Genomic DNA, 20,669 nt, shown 5'->3' with positions numbered 1-20,669 from the left:
ACAAGGGTTAGGGTTAAATTTAAAAACTGTACTTTTGAGTTAAAATATATATTTATAATTTTAATAAATGACAAATTAAAAATGCATGAACATTTTTTGTATCGAAAAAATATCGAACCGTGACACCAAAGTATCGAACCGAACCGAACCGTGAATTTTGTGTATCGTTGCACCCCTACTAAATACCTGCATATTACTTTAACATAAGCCTCAAAGATGCTCATTTTTTATTTGGAGAAAGGTGGAAGAGACACATCAAATGACCAGGGGTGAAATCGCACCCGGTCCTCAGTAATACTCTTGCAGCACCTGTTTAATGTGTTTGGCTACACCATCAAGCAAAGTGTCTCTATGGCTAAGAACAACCTTACTGAGGTAGCATGGCAGCTGACTTATAAGTGCAGTCCTTTAATTTTTTTCCCCTTTTCATTTTGGATAAGTTTGGAAAACTGTACTGTAGTTTGCAGTGCTGTTGAATTTGTGTTACACTCAGGGATTTCCCTAATAGCACAGCAAACTACAGGCTCCAAGATGACACAGAGTCATTGAATCAGCACCAAGATGGCTTCAGGCATTCTGCCATTGGGCTCTTCTGCACGGCTGTTGTATTGCAGGCACATGTAGTGCAGCTGTCCATTTTAGGGGGTATCTGTTTACAGCTGGTTGGGCAGTAGGATCACAAGTGGACAGCCAGTGGACATTTCCATTGAATACGCAATTGTAGTAATTTGAAATCACTTTACATTCTTAAGCACCTTTAATATTACAAAGAAAACCCCAGCAATGGGCGAGCACTTGGTGACAGTGGGGAGGAAGAACTCCCTATCAACAAGAAGAGACTTCCAGCAGAAGCAGGTGCAGCAATCTGCTGTGAGCAATTCTAAAGTAAAGGGAATGAGAAGAATAGAGAGGATTCAAACAACAAACAGACAAAACTACAAAGCACAGGCTGGACTAGACAAAAGTTAACTCTCCAGATTCAACAAATGCGCCGGCTCATTTCAACTTCTGTCAAAAGTGTGGTTTTGTTGTAATAGTTTACAGTGGAAATGTGGATCTTATTGAGAGTTTGTTGCATGGAAGTCCTACACCAGAAAAACAGGTCTGAAGGCAACAAAATAACCATGCTAATGTTGTGGAGACATCTTAGAGGCTTTTTAGATATTTAGATATTATAATACACATAATATGTGTTATTTTTTAGATAATCTCAATAGATATTTAGGATTCAGTTAAATGTTTTAGTTTGATATTGCAAAGCAGCATTTGCTAGCAGTGGTTGGCGCTGCTCTCCCAAAGTGCGGGATAGGATTAGGGTTAGAGAGAGCGCATAGAAGTGTCTATCGTGTGTTTTCAATCTCCAGCTGACCCCACGTGACCCCAAGATTTTTGTCCACAGTTATTTTGACTGAGCAAGAACTAGCTAAGAAAACGCATCCAAAATGCGTCAAGCAAAGAAGAACATGTGTACGCATGATTCAACTGTTGAAGCTGTCAGGCCAAAGTCATTTGTGACTTTGAGACACGGGACACAAGCCAAAAAACCGACACACTGGTGACATATTTTCCCGTTGTGTTTTCGCTGGGCATCAGGACAAATTAGTGTTTACAGTACAAAAGATACAAGGCCAAATGTGTCCCACGCCACCTCGGCAAGTTGTTTGAGTGAGAATAATGAGTCTCGGCGGTCATTTACACTTGTATTTAGTGCTGTCCACTCATGAGCTAATTGTCCAAGACACATTTCAGAAATCTGAAGTAAATAGGGTCTAAGTCAAACAGGCATTCCTCAGATAGGACATGATGCAACACTTGCACAGTGGGACATGTACCAGGGTTGATAACAAGCTCCCCTGCAGGCTTCCTTCTTTTTGCTTTGTTTTTTAATACAAAACCACTTTGTAACACTGCTGCATTTCCACCTGATGTATCCGAGCTTTGCTAAGAGTCACACGGGAGCTGTTCACCAGCTCCTGCAGGCCAATAAACTGTGGCTTCCTCAGCCAGCTGCTTTCAGTGGTTCAACATAATATTTTGATTATAAGTAGTGGCACTGTGTTTAGTTAAATAGGGGGGAAAAGGCACTGCTATACAAGTGGGTCACCGCTTGCCGCTGGGAGTGCTGCCATGCTTAGACTGCACACAAGCACCTGGCATGGAGTAAACAAATTGGCCAATTAGCACATTTAGACATCTGCCCGTCCATTCTGCCCTCTCGCTCCCTAACACTCATTACATTATATGATACAGCAGATTAATGGAGATTCTAATAAAATGCATGACTGATTTACGTATCATGCAGTTGATGGGTCGGCGGTTACATTAAACGGATCATGATGCATTATTTTAGTTAAGAGGCAACCCTGTGCCGCTGCTTCACTATGAGTTTCTGCATGTATAGTATGTCACTGATTGTCACTGGTGGCTGCAATATGTATGCAGCCAAGTACGTTTACTCAAGAAAAGCAACTTTAAGCTCATAAACAGCGACATGCTTCGGCTCCAGGACATTTTGCGTTTCTGAAGAGGAGATATCTCCTTTAATTTATACCAGTATTTCATAGAGAAATATAGAAATATTTATAATAATACAGCTGGTGTTTCCTCTTTCCTACTTCATCAGTCATCTCACAACTTGTCCAATTTATGTTGTGATCTTCTTGACCTGACTGACTTCGTTGGAATCCACTCAACAAAACCAGATATTGGTAAATAGTAGAAAAATGCTGATTGCACTCTAATGCAGCAGCATTAATAGCACAATGCTGCTGCATTACAAACCTGGTGAACATTATCTGAATGTTGTGACCTTAAGAAAGAAGAGAAAATCCTGGCACCAGATTTGTGAGAATAATCTGACTCTTCACTTAATCAATCCACTGTTCACTGAAATTCCACCGACATATGGTCTCGGTGGAAGGGGAGCCATCAATAAGCCATTCTTAAGGATGGGAAAAACAGAAGACATTTCTGAGCTACGTCAAGTTACATGAGAACTGTGCTAAATAATCTGTGAGAAAACATGATGATGAATCCAAATTTGAAATTTATGGTTCAACTTGCATAAACATATACAGAGCTTTTGCAGTCATCTGTAAAACACAGTGGAGACTCTCTCATGGTTTGGATTGCATTTCATTCAGTACTTTCAGGGTTTGATCCACCATGCAATATCATCTGAAAAACATCTGATTGCCTTGGCTTTATTTGTCACCATGAGAATGATCACAAACACAATGCCAATGCAGTAAAAGCATGCCGGGATAGAAAAAGACACAGTGGAAGACTGTGCCATGGATTGGCCTCCCCAGAGCCGGGTCTTCAACATTATTGAAGCAGTGCGAGATCATCTTGACAGAGAACGGAACAAAACGCAGCCAACATCCAAAGAAGAGCTTTGAATGTCCTTCAAGACGCCTGGAGAACTATTCCTGAAGACTACTTGAAGAAAAGGAAATTAGAACTGTACTGTTTTTGCTTCATATACTGCATTATCTATTTTCCTAGCAAAATATAAGGAAATGAGGGATGGCTCAAGATTTTTACATATAGAGTATGGGTGGATATATTTAGTAGGTAATATTTCTGCACTTTTACTCGTGAGACATTTAATTGTAACGTGGGAATTTTACAGCACTGGTACTTTCACTTAAGTGAATCACCTGAGTACTTGCTCCTCCACTGTAAGCGCTGTTATTAATTCTAATCCCAAAGCTTTTATCAAGGGAATAAGCACCAGCTGACAGGAAATAGGTGGCATACATGGTGGTGCTGGTGACAGCAGCAGGCACTTTGGTCAACTTGGGATTTGTTTCACACCGTCAGGTACAGCTCATCACAGAGGAAGTGTCACAATACTTGGGGAACCTGGGAGTTGCTCTACAAAAAAAGTAAGCTGAGCATTAAATCTGCGCCCTACTTACAGCATCTCTTCATCAATTATATACATTAAAAGATGTTTGGAGTTCCCAAACTCCCCCTGTTCTTCTCTGTAGGCCATGCAGCACATCAGCAGATGGCCTGGATGCTAAGAAGCAGGGTAAAGGCTGTTCTTTTTGAAGGCTTATTTACTCAAGACTGTGTTTGCGTCATTTTATTTCCTTGCTTGTTTTGGGGGTTTTTTGTTTTCCTTTTCTTGTATCTGTTCCTAAGAGAATATGGAGAATTGGAGTACATATTTTCATTGATTTCACATCACGAGTCTCAAAGGTTTAAGTGTAAACTGCTGCAGAGAGAAGAAAGAGGCACTCGGTGACACTTTCCTCCCTCTTCTAATGTCAGCATACGTAAGTTACTCCACAGCGTCTCATGTGTAATTAAGAGGAGAAACAATGGGACTTACTTCCTCTCACTTCTTCACTGCCACAATCCCATCCATCTCTTTTCTTTAGGTGGACGTAGGTTTTTTTGTAGATTAGATGATCATACTAACATAAACTCTTAACTTCAAAAACAAATGTGCGTTGATCTCGGTTTGTTGGTTTCCTCCTCAAACTTATAGAAAGAGCTGCGTGAGCACAAGGGTGCTTTCATGTCTGTCAGATTTGTTTTTAATTACAGTGAAAAACTGATGTGAGTCATCCACATTTGTCTTTTCTAGGCATATTTTTGGAATACATCATAGCTTTTAGGAAATTTGATATTAACTCTGGAACAGGCTGTGCTGGAAGTTATCCCTACTCACTATACAGTCTAAATTTTATTTGAATGTCTGAATCATTAACTGTAATTCTGAGTAATAAATGGCTGTAAGACTAGTTTCTGTTCATTTAAATTAATACTAAAACGTTTGTGCATTTCCATCACAGTGAGACCTTTGTGACAAAGAACATAATCATTCAAATCATCAACCAGTTGAATACGGACATTTTGAAACAACTAACAAATACAGTGAGCCTAAGGATAAAGCTTTCCTGTGCTTCGAGCCAGCGACAATATAGCAGCCTCGGTTATGATGAAAACTATGGAGATGAGTGAAAAAGAGAAAAGTCCTGTTGTCAGGCGAATTTACAAATATGCTGGAAAATGATGTGAATACCTGACATTTGTTTGTTATATCAATCTGTTACACCTGCTTGTGTTTGCTAAGGCAAAATATGTCAAGTAAAGCTTCAGCTCATTCTGATTTATTCCAGTACCAGAGCACTTTATTTTCAGTTGCTCCCATAAGAGAAGACCCTGCAATACTTAATGCAATTAATGCAGTTTATGAGAACCTGAGATTAATTTTCTTAACGATGGAAATGTGAATATTTTAAATTGAAGAAAAGTGAATTTTTGATTGTGTGTGCTGCCAGTTAGACTTTTTAAAAAGAAATCAGTATTGGCCAAAATTCCTATCAGCATCAGCATCCACAGGGCAACAATTACAACCTGTTAGGGTTGGGCGATATGTAAAAATTTTCCAATCGGCAATCGTCAGTCCAAGAATCGCCGATGGGGGATATATTCGCGCATGCGCAGACTTTTTGATGGGCGGAGCAATGTAATCATGCACGGACTGATTTGCACGTTTACGACACAGAAGAAGTCCAAACATGGACAAAGTAGTTGAAAAAAGCAAAACAAAAACGCTGTCAGCGTTAACGCGGCTTAAACGCGGTCATCACGATTAAAATTTTTAACGCTCTCAAACCATCTGGAGCGCAGAATGAACAAAATTTGGACAAACTGCCGAAATGCGTTGACAGAGACATTTCAGGGATTTTGCGCTTCACATGGGTTAATTGTTAATCGTGTAAGTCATGAAGGCGGCGCTGACAGCACTAAAAAAATATAAAGTCGCCAATTTGGGGTTTCTTTGGCTTTAAACCAGATGAAAAAGGTAAACCTAAGGATGTAACCAAAGCGGTGTGCCACTTGTGCAGACGTATAGTGCGAGCAAAGTACTGAAACACGGCTAACTTGCAAGCGCATGTACGTGTCCATCATCCGGCTAAGTTTGCTAGGCTGTCACCAGCTTCTGCAGCTCCATCAACAAGCATTTGGGCGCACTCTGAGGAGGGTGCATTTGCTCGCAGATGAAAGAGGGTGCTGTTAAAAAAGCACTATTATTTTTTTTTCTCATGTTGACTGCTTCTATTAGCTCCTTCTATTAGACAAATATATCGTCGATAGTCGATATATTCGTCCAATCAGCTCGATATATTCGTCCGATCGAACCTTGTAGACAAGGTTCACTAAAGTCTTCACCCAAATTGTGTTCAAGGTCAAAATCAAATCTGTCATTTTATATATAATAACCTGCGAATTGTGATGGATTGTGAGCCAGATAAGCTGCTGGATCACTAACGTTCTGGTTAATACAAGCACACAGTTATACAAGAGTCATAATAGAGAAAAACATTTGTTAATTTTAGCTTATCATTTTTATCGGGGCATCTTATTCACCACACACACAGTATTTATTACATTTTGTACGCCCACCTCTAATTTAAATTTGCAAGCTGGGCTCCCGTAAAGTCTGGAGGGTGATTGTTCACCCCAGACTCACCATAGTGGACAGCACAGTGACTGACAAAGACAGATACACATGGGTAATAAATGGAGCTGACATTTGGGACCCAGTTGCATCGACCAAATGGGACCTAAATGCCAAGCCATCACTAACCCAGTGACATGGTGGCAAGGTCTGATTGTGTCTCCTTTTTCAAGTTTAAATATGCATGGATAAAATTAAAATCACATGACAATGATGGGGCACTTTCTTTTTGCTTTCTTAAAAAGCTTACTGATTCTTGAGGACTATGCTTCTTACAAAGGCAAGAAGAAGACGAGGGAGGGAGAAAACAGAGAGAGAGAGTAGCCTTAGTGTCTTTTTCGGGCACAAGGCCTTGCCATCTGACACCTGCCACTGAGTGGGCATGAATTCCCTCTCCGCTTGGCAGGAAGTTAAGGCCAGTCACAGGAACTCAAAGAAGCAGTATATGCAAATACTAACGGCCAAAGGAAATGAGTGCCCTTAGTGTCTGTGCCTAGGCCAGACGAAAATGGCACCTGCTTCCTTCACAGACCCCCATTTAGGGGACAACAGTAGCAAAAAGGCTTCATATGAACTCCCTTGTTAGATGTCTAGACGCTGAAACAGCTTTTGATTTTTTCATGAATGTCTGTCTGTTGTTTACATAACAAAACTCCAACTAAATATTTATACCAGCAAAACATGTCCATCTGTGAGTAGAGCTGTGCGTGCACTCTATCGAGAGCGGCATTGCATACATACAGTACATGAGGTCATACAAAATGCAGACATATAAAATGCCAAATATACATGAGATTTGGGGATATTATTAGATGTGTTGAAGCCAGAGGAGCTCTGTTTCTGTTGGAAGGCCTGACAGGAGTGGAGACCAGCACACGAGGGAGGGGAGGGGGGCAGTTGAAAGTGAATATTGATGAAGCAGCTACAGAGATGCAGTATGCCTACACAACAAGACATTCATACGCACACGCCTACAGATGTTCACAAACTCCAAACATCACAAGAGTGCGCAGGTGACGCTCACTATGACCGATTCACCCTATCCGACATTAACCAGCAAACAGAGATTTCTTTCAGCCGCACACAAGCACGCGAAATGGGATGCTCTCGTGTCAGCTTTGAGTTAACGTCCGTTACATGGAGCACGCTTTAGAAAATCATTTGCAATGCCCGATGTGGCAAAACACAAATTCAAAGCAAAGCACCGATAATCACCATTTTTACAAAGTGATTATGCTGTGCACTGGACAGTATAAATGATTTTTTTTTCATAGAGAATTTTGCACGCAGTGCAGTGTAATCACTATTCAAATACGAGAAAAGCATCTTGTAAAACATATGCATGATCAACTCAAATATGCGTGACTTTCACACAGCTCTCAAGCTCGAAGTTCACAGACCAAAAATATACATGTGAATGAGCCTGACAGTACTTTGTCTCTAAAGTCTCTCTCTAACAGCACAGAGGATTACAGCTTTCTGAACTTAGAGTCCTGTGACGCTTTACCGCAAGAAATTCACCGCTTTCGGTTTCTCTTCCAAAAGTCTGCTTAGGAAACATTCCCTGACACATAAAATCAGTAACCAAAAAGCTAACAAAAGAATTGCGACTGATAGTACTCCACAATCTCGTCTCCTGCACGAGTGTGCCGCGGTTTCTTTATTGCATCTTTGCTGCGCCGTGCATCTGCAGCAAGCATCGACTGTAAAACAGGAGCTTACTGCGAATATCTTTCCGAAAAAGGCTGAAACGCACAGAGTACAAAGGCATCGCTGCGCAATGTGAAGACACACTTTGCACAGGAGTCTCTGCGCCGCTGGGGCATTCCTGAGAAATGCAAAGGTGCAGATTTTTTTTCCGCCTGGTCATCAGTTTGATAGCTCTCAGACTATCACAGACAATCCCTGCCGGAACCGCCTTAAACTAGACACAATCAATCCTCCTCTAACCAGACGCTCATCCCTTTTTTTCCTTGAGGCCTTTTATAAAGGAGCTACAGGAGTGACCTAAAACAGTGCCTGACTCAAATACACTGATAAATTAGAATTTTTCTGTAAATGAAAAATGAGTAAAAGAAGGAGGCCTGTGAGCAACTAAAAAAAGGTCCAGTTAGCATAAAAAAATGAATGAAATTAAATATTTAAAGCAAAATAAATAAATAGATTTTTATTAATAACAATGTACCATTCCCACATCTTTAATTGAAATGCCAATGATAAATCTACGTGATTATCATTATCATAAAAACACACGGAGCTTAAGCCGATCCTCTTTTCTTTTTCTTTTTTTCTGTCTTCACAGACTCACACTTCAGAAGGTAGGCTGTTTGGCCAGATGACTCACCATTGACTGTGAGGTGCACCCAGCTGCCGTTGTGGAAGGTGTCGTACTGCTGCTCCAGCATCAGGACCCTGCACTCATACCAGCCCTGGTCCTCGGAGCGCACTGGGTCAATCTGCAGGGAGGCCTTCCCATGCAGAGAGGCTCTACCTGCAGACAGCAGGGAGGGAAAAAAGCAGAATTAACCACTTCAGTACTTTAAATGTATCTTTAGAGATACCACCATACACACACCCAAGAGCTTTGCTGGTCACCAAAAAGATCCATCATAGCAGCTGGGGGTTAAGTGCTTTATTTTAGGGCAGTGGCTGTAAGAGTGTGAGTTTTATTTCTGCTCTGACAGTAGTCCACAGCTCACAGTCGTATAACGCTTCTAAGCATGTTCCAGATGTTCAAAAAATAATATATAAAGATAAACTAAAGATTCATATATTTTCCTTTTCCTTGTAAGGGCGCCGTAAACTCAAGCCTTTTGATCCGCAAAGTCAGGTATGACAAACCGATTCATTTTTGAGGTCTTTTTCAAACTGCTTACTCGTATTCAGGCCCTACATCAGACTGGAGCCTTTCCAAGCACTAGATGGAAGGAAGGAAAACACTGGCTGCCAGTCTCTTGTAGAGCTAACACAGACAGACAGTCCCAAACACTTACTGTACAGTCATACTTACGGGCAATTTAGAGCCTTCAATCAACCTGACTTCTAAGTCTCTGAACTCTAAGGAAACACACACAGATATAAACAGCACGCAGAGTCGATTTGAGAGCAGAATGGTTTTGATATTATGAGGGAATATGGACATTTTCCGTCTTGACAGAATGTCAAGCCCATAGCCCGCTTTAAAGAGGAGATGGTTATTTTAGTTTAATGTATGAGCGCAAACAGCTGTAAACAGCTGACCTAGATTCAACTGCAGATTTCTTCAGTCCTCTTAATACACAATTAAAAGAATACAGCCGTAATTATAATCAAAAGAAAAATTCTGACCAGTAGGCTTTTCCCATATTATGGGACCGATACTGGTTCGCAGGCACTGCAGTGAGTGCAAACAGCAGAGTGTATGTGCTTAAAGTGGCAAAGACACAAAAAAGACCTTAAAAGATGCCTATGGGCCAGATTTATTAAGAATGATGCTGGTAAATCAGTTTATGCGCTAACGTCACTCACAAAAATCTCTGAGATCCCACAGCTTGCATGCAATCTTGTCAATACCCTTTCTTTCTAAATAATGACACAAATGATTTTTATGCCAAATGTCACTGTATAGCAATCAGACAAACTACTAAGTGGACAGGAAGTTTTATTTGTTGCTAACAGGTGTTTGTGAAAGTCTTTCCTCTAAGTTTATTTAAAAAGCCAAACTGCTGTTTCATAGGGTTACAACAGAATCCCTATGAGTGTCCCCAACACACACACACACACACACACACACACACACACACACACACACACACATATATATATATATATAAATTCCCAAAATGTAAAACTAGTTCTTTAACTTATTAAATGTCACAACTTTTACGAGCATCCACATGGGCCGAAGTATTATGATTTATCCTTAGAACTGCCAGTCACACCTTTAGCTGAATTTTAATACAGCGTTTGGTGTCGCTGTGGGAAAAGACCAGCTTTCCACTTCACATAAATGATCTTTCTTACGAAACTTCTCCATCCCCAACTCTTTTTACTTCAAGGCTGAGGATAAATTGGAATTCTAAAAGGAGGAAATCACAAGGGATGAGAGACATTCAGGAAGCCAGGCATGGTGAAATCTTCAGCTGCTAAGCTGTCTGTCTTCAAGCCTCCAGCCTGCTGCTCACATGGCTGCATCTGACAGCCCGACGGACTAAAACATTCGGATCTCCTCTGTCTGACGAGTGTTTGGAAATGGAGCATTTTTCCCAACTTTGATGTGTAGATGTTCTGTAAGCACTGTTTCCTCTTACTTCAGACTAAATGTCAGGCAAATCTATCGACGGTGAGGGCGGGCTGAATTGCTCTACCGGTACAAAAATGCAATAGATAGATACCCAACCCTGTGATTGCTGCCGTGGCTGGGGTAGAAAACTGACGTTTTTTTTGTTAGTGGAAAATCAATACAGTACAGAGGAAGCGAGAGAAGCGCGGACTGCAGTCTTGCAGTAAAAAGGTAGATCGTCTTTAAAAAGTCAGGGCTATTTTTGAAGTGCTGAGTGGGGTGGGTGGTGGCATGAAGGGTAGGGATCAGTCTCAGCTTCTATTTGTCAAGGAGTGAGAGGGTGCTGCTGTAAACAGAGTTAACAGCACTGTATCCACATCAGGATGGGCCTCCTGGGTATACACCACTTACACAGTACAGGGTTGCTGTGAAAACAGAGGGGCCAACACCTTGTTCAGATCACATCACAGGCTATGTCAGATAGGAAAGCTTTGAAAAGTAAATACTGAAGATCCAAAGTGACAAAGTTGGCAAACACATTGAGAAAAGACACATTTTAAGTCAGCTGAGTTTCACATGTGAGTAAAAAGAATATGGCTAAAGGAAAACGTTGTTGTAGTAAGAGTACAAAAAATTTGAATTCAGTCTTTCCCCATTATAGAGTGAAACGGCACATCGTGGTTAATTCAGTAATCTAAAGCCTGGTGCACATTGCTTTTGGGTTTGTCGCCGATGGTTGGTCACCAGCAAACATCCCTGTGGTTTGCTAGTAGACTGGTTGTCTAGGTAACGCTCTTATGTATTTACTACCCAGTCATTTGTCAGTCCTGCACTCTCATTGGTGGTCAGTTTAAAAAATTAAATTCAGGGCTCCCTATTTCACATTGACTGCAGTTATTTCATCCATCATTGCTTGAAGTCACTGAATATCATTGACTTTACATGCGCTCTCACTGCTAGGCGCTTGCCGGTTGAGAAAAGATTATCTCAGGTTACGCACACTTTCTGTCACCAGCGGTTATTTTATTGTATATTGCATTAATTTTTCACACAACATCTTTTTTCCCATTTGCATTTGAACATGCAAACAATGGCACACATAAATCCAGAGCACCAAAGCACCGACTTCATCAAAATCATAAAAAAACATATTGGGACCTTCTGATTTTCATGTTTTACCTGCTTTAAACCTGGCTTTTTATTGCACTTTTGCAAAACTTTGGAAGTGCTTTAGCTAGTATAGTTTTTAATTCCCTGAATCAGCGTAATTAGAAACCTTTTTTTGTAGATTGTTGAGGGTTGAGCCAGAGTCCATGTTGTACCTTATGACTATTTCTCTTCCATTGAAAGTTTTCATTTTGTGAACAGTGCTGGGCTTGGAAGCAAGGGAGGCCGCCTGGTTTAGTTTCATGCTAAAGCTACCACACAGTCCAGACTTGAAGGTACATCGCCTTGAAGCTGGAGAAGGTTCTATGCTCTGGTTGCCTCGGTAACCCACTAAAATATTTACCACAAGTTCAAACGTCAGTTAACAGTGCTGTCGTGCTTTTATTGGATGTTGCTTCAGTCGCTCACCAGGAAGCTGAGATAAATGTATCTTGGGTCACGCCCGCTTCAAATCACCAGCGGTTATTTTGCTCGCGGCTGCTTGAAGTCACCAAATGTCATTCATTTCCTGTGATCTCAGCTCGCCGGATCGCTTGCAGCATGGACGCAGGTTTTCTCTTCGGATCAAGCACACCTTGCTGCTTTTTAACTTGAATGTGTGGTTATTTTACTTTTATTGCTTTACCACATTAAAACCAGCGTATTGCATGGCTGTCAGAAATTTCGATTTTGCTACATTTTTTGAATTATGTCATGCTAAAATATCCACTATTGATGCATTACTACTAACAGGCTGCTCCTAACTCAGCCCTGAACAAGCAAAACCAAACTCTCTAAACAACTCCTCTTATTTTTAATATTAAGAAAAATGCAACACATTGCATCATCTCTGCATCCATCTGCAGATAACTGATTATTACATATCCGTATTATCCACATGCAAGCTGGGGCTAAACATGGTGGCAAAAGAGATATGATTCAGTTTTCCAACAGCTTGTCCCAAAGCGGCAGGATCTGACACTAAAATTTCACAAGCTGCACATCTGAATTATTGATTGTGTCTTTGCTACAGCAGGCACAAAAATAGATGTTTTTTAATGTTATAATTTCCATATAGCTGCAGGTCAAACTGGCAAACAAAATGATCCAGGATAGCAGAGAGATCTGTATAATTTTGCATTTTGCATCGAGTTAAAGAGGCAAAAAAACACACACACACAGCTGCAATGAAAACATCTCGTCTTAGATTTGAATGACACATAGAAATGATTGTGCTATAGGTCTCTTAACAGTCTTTAAAACCGGATAATTAACAAGACTGATAGGCCTAGACAAACCGATGCATTGAACCCGAATGGATTCCTGGAATCAAAAGTGCAATCATCAGAGTGAAAATATGCGCGCAAGTAAGTACAGTATTCATGGATAATCTTCTCTGTTTTGGTAGCAGCTGTGTGATGGAATAATCACACATTTCCTCTATTCATCAACTTTATTCATACTGAGTGATAACGATTCATGGGAATAGCCCAGATGAGCTCTGAGACCACACGGGCCCATTAAGCGCCCAAAGGAGCATCTCATAAACTGCAGTCCAGTGTCATTATTACGCTGTCACCATGCACATGCAATCCCCAGAAACACTTTAATCTATGTAATGAGACTGGCTATATTCAAGTTGCATCTGTTCACTGGTAATTCCTCAACAGTGGACCTAATGCCACATGGCGAAGGCCCACTAGTCCAAGTGAGCACAGTGAAGTGTAGAAAAGTGCTGTTTGTTCGCACAAAAAGCTGTTAGTCACGAGCCTAAACAGTGAAACGCTTCAGCAGCTGCAACGTCTACTGTAGCCACTGTATAATAAAAAGGGGCGCTCCCAAGACAGTGAGTCACTGCCATTAGGCTTCTTTGCCGTGAAGATCCTGCATTAAAAGCCCACCGGGAAGAATTCCAGTGATTGCTGTATTATTTACAGGCTTTACATGATTCATATAAATAAAAGCAGAAAACTCTTTCACGTCCACATTTAGGACACTCAAGCTGAGGAGGTAAATCCTCGGCTTCTTCGGGAAGTCACGTCTTCATTTATTTCACAGCCTATTACCAGGTCAGCCAGAAGCTTTGTGCTTCTAAAGAGGTGAGAAAAGGGAAGGGCTAAATCTGACCTCGTTCTGACAACTCACCATCTTATCACAGCCGCTGAGGCAACATCAGAAGAACCAATTTCCTGCTGTAAGCACTCAGCACAGAGCCTGCTGCAGACATACTGTCTTGACTTGTGTTACGCTGTGATGAATGTGAGGTAAACACATTTTGTACCCTAACCTTAAAGCAGCTATAATCAATAATTTTATATTAACAGAGGATCAAATGTAAAAGTGGTTGCCCGACTCTGCGGTTCAATTTCGACTCTGCGGAGCTCTGCGGCATCGTAGTTTTAATTTTACAGCGCACGGCTTTATTGTTTTTGTTCACTCTCACTGCTTTAGGACATCACTTTGGCCTCAACCGTCAGCTGAGTTTAGAAAAATCCCAGTGTTAAGTGCTGTGCCGGCACCAGACAGCACACAGACACGGTTAAGACACAGGTAGTGATCATAGAAATGCATTTAACAGCCAGGTTATTCTTTCAGGAGCTGGTAGACCAAAAAACAAGCAAAGTAAAAACAGAATGATGCTCATGTTGCTCCCCGTCTGCACATCTGCTTAAATAAAAACAGACTTGCAATAAATCCCCCATTAAAAGGATGTAGCTTCACACATTAGGCACATTCATCTAAATCATTCTAAACTCCAGTTACATCTCTATAAAAGCAAAGATTGTTAGGGTTTACTAACATGAGATTACTTTTCTTTTTCTACATGTACATGTGGGGGCTTTTTTAATATACTTTACTGACTCTGTACTTTATGTGCTCTGTATATTTTATGAGTGTGTGGGAAGGCCTACATGTTCAATGCACTATTCAATTATTGTGAATGTTTTTTTCTGCTTTTCCTGCACAGCTCTGAACACCCAGTCGTTCTCGAGCCGCATAAAAGCCTCGGTGCGCGATGAGCCACTCGCCTGATGCTCAAACAGCAGAAGTACGATTCTGAGGGGAAAACACTGTGGATCAAGCTGAAATTGCAGGTCAATCTTCTCAATGAAATATGACTGAGAGGTACACATGTGCACAGCACATTTGCACTACAATCTGTTTGAAACCGGCTGTCAGAAATGGTCCCGCTCTCAGCCAAAAGCTCATAATAAGGTCTGCAGCAGTGCAGGAAAATCTATATCCTGCGCAATCATAGAAATGTTTACCGAATGATTATAGTTATGCAGGACCCTTGGAGCTAAACATTGCAATGTTTCTGTACTAATATATCATTACTATAGCCATGAGCCACAAGATCGGGGGCTGACTTGACAGGTTGATCGAAGACGTCTTTACCAAAACAAGGTGAAACAACTAAAACGAGGAAAAAATGAGATGTTTTGTTATCTTTTTTGTCTTTATAGAATTACTGTGGCGTGTGGGGGAAGATTTATTTCAATGCAGAATTAAAGGAGAGGAAATAAGCAGAATCCACCTATCAACAACTCTAAAGTTCATTAATGACCATCTGAGAGGGGACAGTTGGGTTTATATGAGCAAAAACCTGAAGTTCAAGATAGATACATCACAATCAAGTGTGGATTATATATAGATGTCAATGAAAAGCGTCTTAGAGGTGCTAGTAGGTAAATATATCTTAACCTATATGCAGCTTTAACTATGATTTTGGCACCATTCACTGTTTGGTATGCACTCGAATTCGGTTCATATTACATACAGATAAACATGTGTGCTTGTCCCGCGGGGTGTTCTTCAATTTGGCCGCTGTATGTAGCGTGAAATTATGTTGTCAACGTTGTTTCTGCTGCAGTGTCAACAATAAAAAGTCTCAGATTCAGCGTGCTTGGCAGTTGATAAGATTTTGATCCTCACTTATCCCAGGAGGCATCCAAGTCCACACTAATTCAGAGGTTTTAGACTAAATCCATCATGGATAAAACTTATTACTCACAATGTTTCTGTATTTGTCTGCTCTCTGTAGCTGCATTACTTTATTTTAGCCAGACCTACAGTTGTCTTACCAGTGTATTCTGGATCCACATGAGGAGGGTAGAAGCGGAAGTTGATGAAGAAGGGAATAGACACTCCAAACCTGAACCACTCCACCACATAGGGGGGCTGCTGGCCGTCCAGGGGAGGGGACACGTCACACCCCAGGATCACGCTCTCTCCAGCGCGCGCCGTCACAAACCGGGGCTCCTCTCTCACTCCGTGGGCACCTGGAAGGAGAGGGAAGACGTTTTGTGGGCAAACACGTCATTTTCATGTTCATCGCAGCACAGCTGGTGCGTGACATGCAGGAGAACAAGAAACAGGAAAATCTTCATGCGCTGAAATCCTGCAGACTAAGCAGGAAAATCCCATTTCATTCAAGACTAATTTACAAACAATAATTGGGGTGGCGATTCAACGCGATCGACTAAACTAATGGATTAAAAGTACATTTTATTCAAAGAGCGCTGTACTGTACAGTGAGGTGGTAGTGCACCGGTGACCGCGCACATGTGAAAACCCCTCATCCTATCGGCCTATCGTCATCTGTCACCTGCATCTGTTGGTTGAGTGTTTTGCAGCTGTGCCATACTGTACAATAAATGAGCTGCCAAGGGGTTCCATTGATCATAGCTGGCTGTTGCTCAGATGAGCTTTACTATGAGCACCACCAGGCTTGGCGTTTAGCCATGAATGTCCAGGCACGCTGCCGAGCGTTGACCTATCAGATGACTCAAAGGTCGGCATACCTGCCTCAGCAGAACGCTCACTCTGGGAATGGATTTTCTCCAGCTGCCACCCCTGCCTTTCATTGAGCTGGCTGTATCTCCACCGTCAGAGCAAGCATGACCACCCGCCCTCACCCAGGGGGAAAATCGCTTCAGGGATCAAGAGACATGCTGACGTTTCACTCCAGAGAAACACCAGCTGAATAACTTAACACTTTCATTAGCAGTAACGTTCGCATCATCAGGGATCATTTTTACTGAAGAACAAATATGTGACAACTTGGAGGTATTTTGGGCTCAAGCGGAGCTGCTGTTACACGCCGGGCGGGAGTGGGTGGCCATGCGTGTATGTTATGATGTTGGACCACCTTGTCAGAATTGAAAATATGAACACATGCCTTTCACCTGTGCATTAAAAAAAACAAAAAACAAATCTCTTCGCCCAGTTCCTCTACCAAAAATATATTTTTAAAAAATGAAGCTTTGACTCCACCCCTACAGGCCATATGCACCACTTAGTGATTGTGTTTACCAGCTTAATCTGCATTATCCTTTGACAGAGTTAATCCACTTTATTCGTTTCAGCCGGCACAGATTCTAGACTGAAACAGAGCAGATTTAATCAAATTACACTTTTTAAAGTGGAGATATGGTCTGCCAGTTACAGCCTTCAGTGCTGGAATCTGCTTTGCTACTGTGCCTCTTTAGTCACAAGGAAAAGCAGGCATACTGTGCAACACTAAGCTCACACTAAACCAACTGAAACAAGTGTGCATGACTGCCTATAACCATTCAAACATGGCCTATAACATAAAACTGGGGTGATGCAATTTTTAAAAACCTATAAAAGAAGTTATATAGGAAAGAAATAGCATAAACACACCACTTTGTACCAGCTAGATCACGTTAGTAATAAAACATTATTCACTAAAATAAGTAAACTGTAGCATGTCAAAATGGACAAAGATTGCTAAGACTGAACACTGAAGGGAGCTAATGGTTGAAAAGTGCTTCTGTGGGCATAAAACCACCCTGCAAGTGATACAAGCCTTTTAATGAGCTTCTGTAGAAACCTGTCCAGTCCATATCAGCGCAACAAAATCAGAAATCTGCTATACTAATCCTTTCAGGTTCGCCAAAAGTCTGGAATTCACACCTGAACATGCTCCATTGCAGGCTCATTTATAACACTTTCACAACGATTATAATAACCCCCTCAACGCCCATCAGGTGATTGTGCTGGGGCATATCACACAACATTCAGCTGTTAAATTCTATTTAAAAAAGGATGAAAGAGTAATTCTAGTTCAGTGAATCCCAGAGTGCCTTAAAGCTCTCGGTTCAAAAAATGTAGAAAATAGACATACTGGCATTCTTGAAAACTGTTTGTCACCAAAACACTAAGAGCTGGACTGGTCCAGAAAATGCAGCCAAATACACTTTTTTTTAACCATATTTCTTGTACTGCTATAATTATTGGAGGGCGAATTATGATCATTATTTTCAGATCCATTTTTTTTCCTTGGACTCTACTAGAGCAGCTTGGTGTGATTCACTGTTTAAAATAATTTAACACATAAAACATTGTCCGAAAGAAGCTGCTTTAGCTACCTGATTGGCTTCCCCTCACAAGCAGAAGACTTTAACAATAGATTGGGGCTTTCTATACTCACAGCCAGAGCTGTGTGCCTTAGACAGCCGTACAAAACAAGTGGCCTCTCTATGGCATCATACAAACTCGAGAGTAGAATTAAATTGTGTGTGTCCACAGGTTGACCTTTTGGGATTAGTTGCACATGCACTGACTTGATAAATGTTTAATCCTGCACACACCATTGGAACAGTAAAGGTCCTTATAATCCATGTTAGTAGATGGATTGTGTTACCTCCAAACAAAGACAGGCTAGTAGTTTCCTTGTGTTCCCAATCTAAACGGGTTAGTGACAATAGTGGCTGGACTACCAGAAGGACACTAACATATCCATGAGGTCAAAAAAAGCGCAGAACAACATCTGAAGAACTTCAGTCCTCACTTGCCTTAGCTAAGGTCTGTGTTCATGACTCAATAATAAGAAAGAGACTCTGCAAGTTACTCTGCAACCACTACTGATCAAAACCCCCCACAAAGGCTTATTAACATTTACCAGAAAACATCTTGATTTGATTTGATTTTCTCAAGACTCTGGGTAAAATATTCTGTGAACCGATTAGACCTAAGTTTAACTTTTTGGAAAGTTTGAGCCTCCTTACATAAAACTAATACAATACCAACAGTCAAACATGATGGTGGTAGTGTGTTGGTGATGGCTTTGGTGTTTTAGGACCTGTATGACTTGATATAGTTTTGAAGGAATCGTGAATTCTACTCTTAAACAGAAAATTGTGAAGGAGAAGATTTGACCATCTTTTTGTGCCCTAAATTTCAGGTGGACCCTTGTTACGCAGAAGAACTGAAACACATCAGCAAGTTCAAAACTAAATGAAGCTTTCAGAGCGGCCTAATCAAAGCGCAGACTTTGGTGCTTTGGCATGCCCTTAAACAGGCCGTCCATGCTTAAAAACCCCTTAATATAGCTGAATTTTGCAGAGAGGAATGGGCCAAAATTCCTCTAGTGATGTTAAAGACTCATGCCAGTTATGAATGCTTGACTGCAATTCTTACTGCCAAGTGTGGCATAACCAGTTATTAGTGTGAAATTACTTTTTCATAAAAGGCTAGGCAACTTTTTTCCCTTAATCAATGTAATCGTTGTCTAAAAACTGCATTTTGTATTTACTCAGGTTATCTTTGTCTAATAGTAAATTTTCTTAGATGACGAACGATAAAAGTGTAACAAACCTAGCCAAAGACTTAACTTTGGGTGATCATAAAATAATATTTTGCTTTCTTTTTGGGGGGGGTGAACGCAGTGAGTGTTTCGGGTGTAAAACAGTGTCCAGCATTTGTACTTCGAGGCTTTCAGAGGAAAAAAAACCCAAGTTCCTATCCATAATGAAGCACAGTGGATACATTGTTTGGTTTGAGTAAGTAGAGTCACTTGACATAAAGCACACACTCAAACCCGGTGGAACAGCAGTGCATGCTGCTGAAATCCATTGTTTTCTCTGCAGACAGTTGAGGTTGCAGGAGTTTAGCAGCTCAGATTTCTAACTCACATTATTTTTGGATCTATGTGGCAGAGAGAGCATGCCTTGGACACAGAATAGGCTTTCAGGGCTTGAGATAATATATGGCAGGGCCAATAATTCTCAAGTTCTTTTATGAGATCCTCATGAGGGAACAATCAGCACAGGCTTGGTCACCACTTTCATTTCCTTAATGGAGACACAGCGACCCGATAGGGTTTATATAGGGGCTTATTCAGGGGAAATATTTATGCGCTCAACAACTCATAAATGTGATACAAGGGTCCATGCTTAAGATCTTTCAAATAAAGAGTGCTGTAGATATAAAGGAATCAATGCAGTTAGGATGGTTGCAACTAGTTATTGCTTTGGCATTGTAAATGTCAGCTGAACCCAAGTTGTACAGTGAAACTATTCAAAGAGGTAGAAATCTGTTGAGTAAGATCTGCATAAATCAGACACCTAATAAATCCTGCAGACTATTATGTTTTACGTTTCTGTCCTCAGCCTGAAGTGGATTTACTGCTAAGATCATGAATTTCTGAAGGGTAACAATTCAGTTACCTGTCAAGATATATCCGCTATACGGGCAGTAGTTGAGGAACAAAGGAAAATACAGAGGGAGTAAGTCGGAGTATGAACTAGATACTAGTTTTGACTTTGACTTTTCTGTATCCTCAAATCATTTTGTCAATGAATCATTTGGGTAACAAAATGTTAGAAGATATCGAAATATGCCCATTTGGACATTTCCAACATTTATTTTTTTTCCCCAAACCTCAAGCCAACAGCAACAAAATCCAGTTGACTGAATCAACCTCTTTGTGTCTTGTAACCCCTTAAAGAGACAATTAACACCAAAATCAAACAC

The 20,669-nt window shown here is 40.9% G+C and overlaps 1 protein-coding gene across 3 annotated transcripts in view; it reads right to left on the bottom strand.

Annotated features, from left to right (window-relative positions):
- Window positions 1-20,669, bottom strand: part of igsf9ba (immunoglobulin superfamily, member 9Ba) — a 74,344-nt gene that overhangs the window by 36,981 nt on the left and 16,694 nt on the right. For all 3 annotated transcript variants that reach the window (XM_005739320.1, XM_005739321.1, XM_005739323.1), the window contains exons 2-3: window positions 15,974-16,171; window positions 8,826-8,972 (exon numbers count right to left, since the gene is read on the bottom strand). In XM_005739320.1, the coding sequence (XP_005739377.1) occupies window positions 8,826-8,972; window positions 15,974-16,171 (345 nt within the window). The remainder of the gene's footprint in view (window positions 1-8,825; window positions 8,973-15,973; window positions 16,172-20,669) is intronic.

The sequence above is a fragment of the Pundamilia nyererei genome, unplaced genomic scaffold, assembly GCF_000239375.1.
Source record: "Pundamilia nyererei isolate P.nyererei 1_Seehausen unplaced genomic scaffold, PunNye1.0 scaffold00091, whole genome shotgun sequence".
NCBI classification, from domain to species: Eukaryota; Metazoa; Chordata; class Actinopteri; order Cichliformes; family Cichlidae; genus Pundamilia; species Pundamilia nyererei.
The sequence above is the reverse complement of the archived record's forward strand: the minus strand, read 5'-3'. Positions and strand labels throughout refer to the sequence as shown.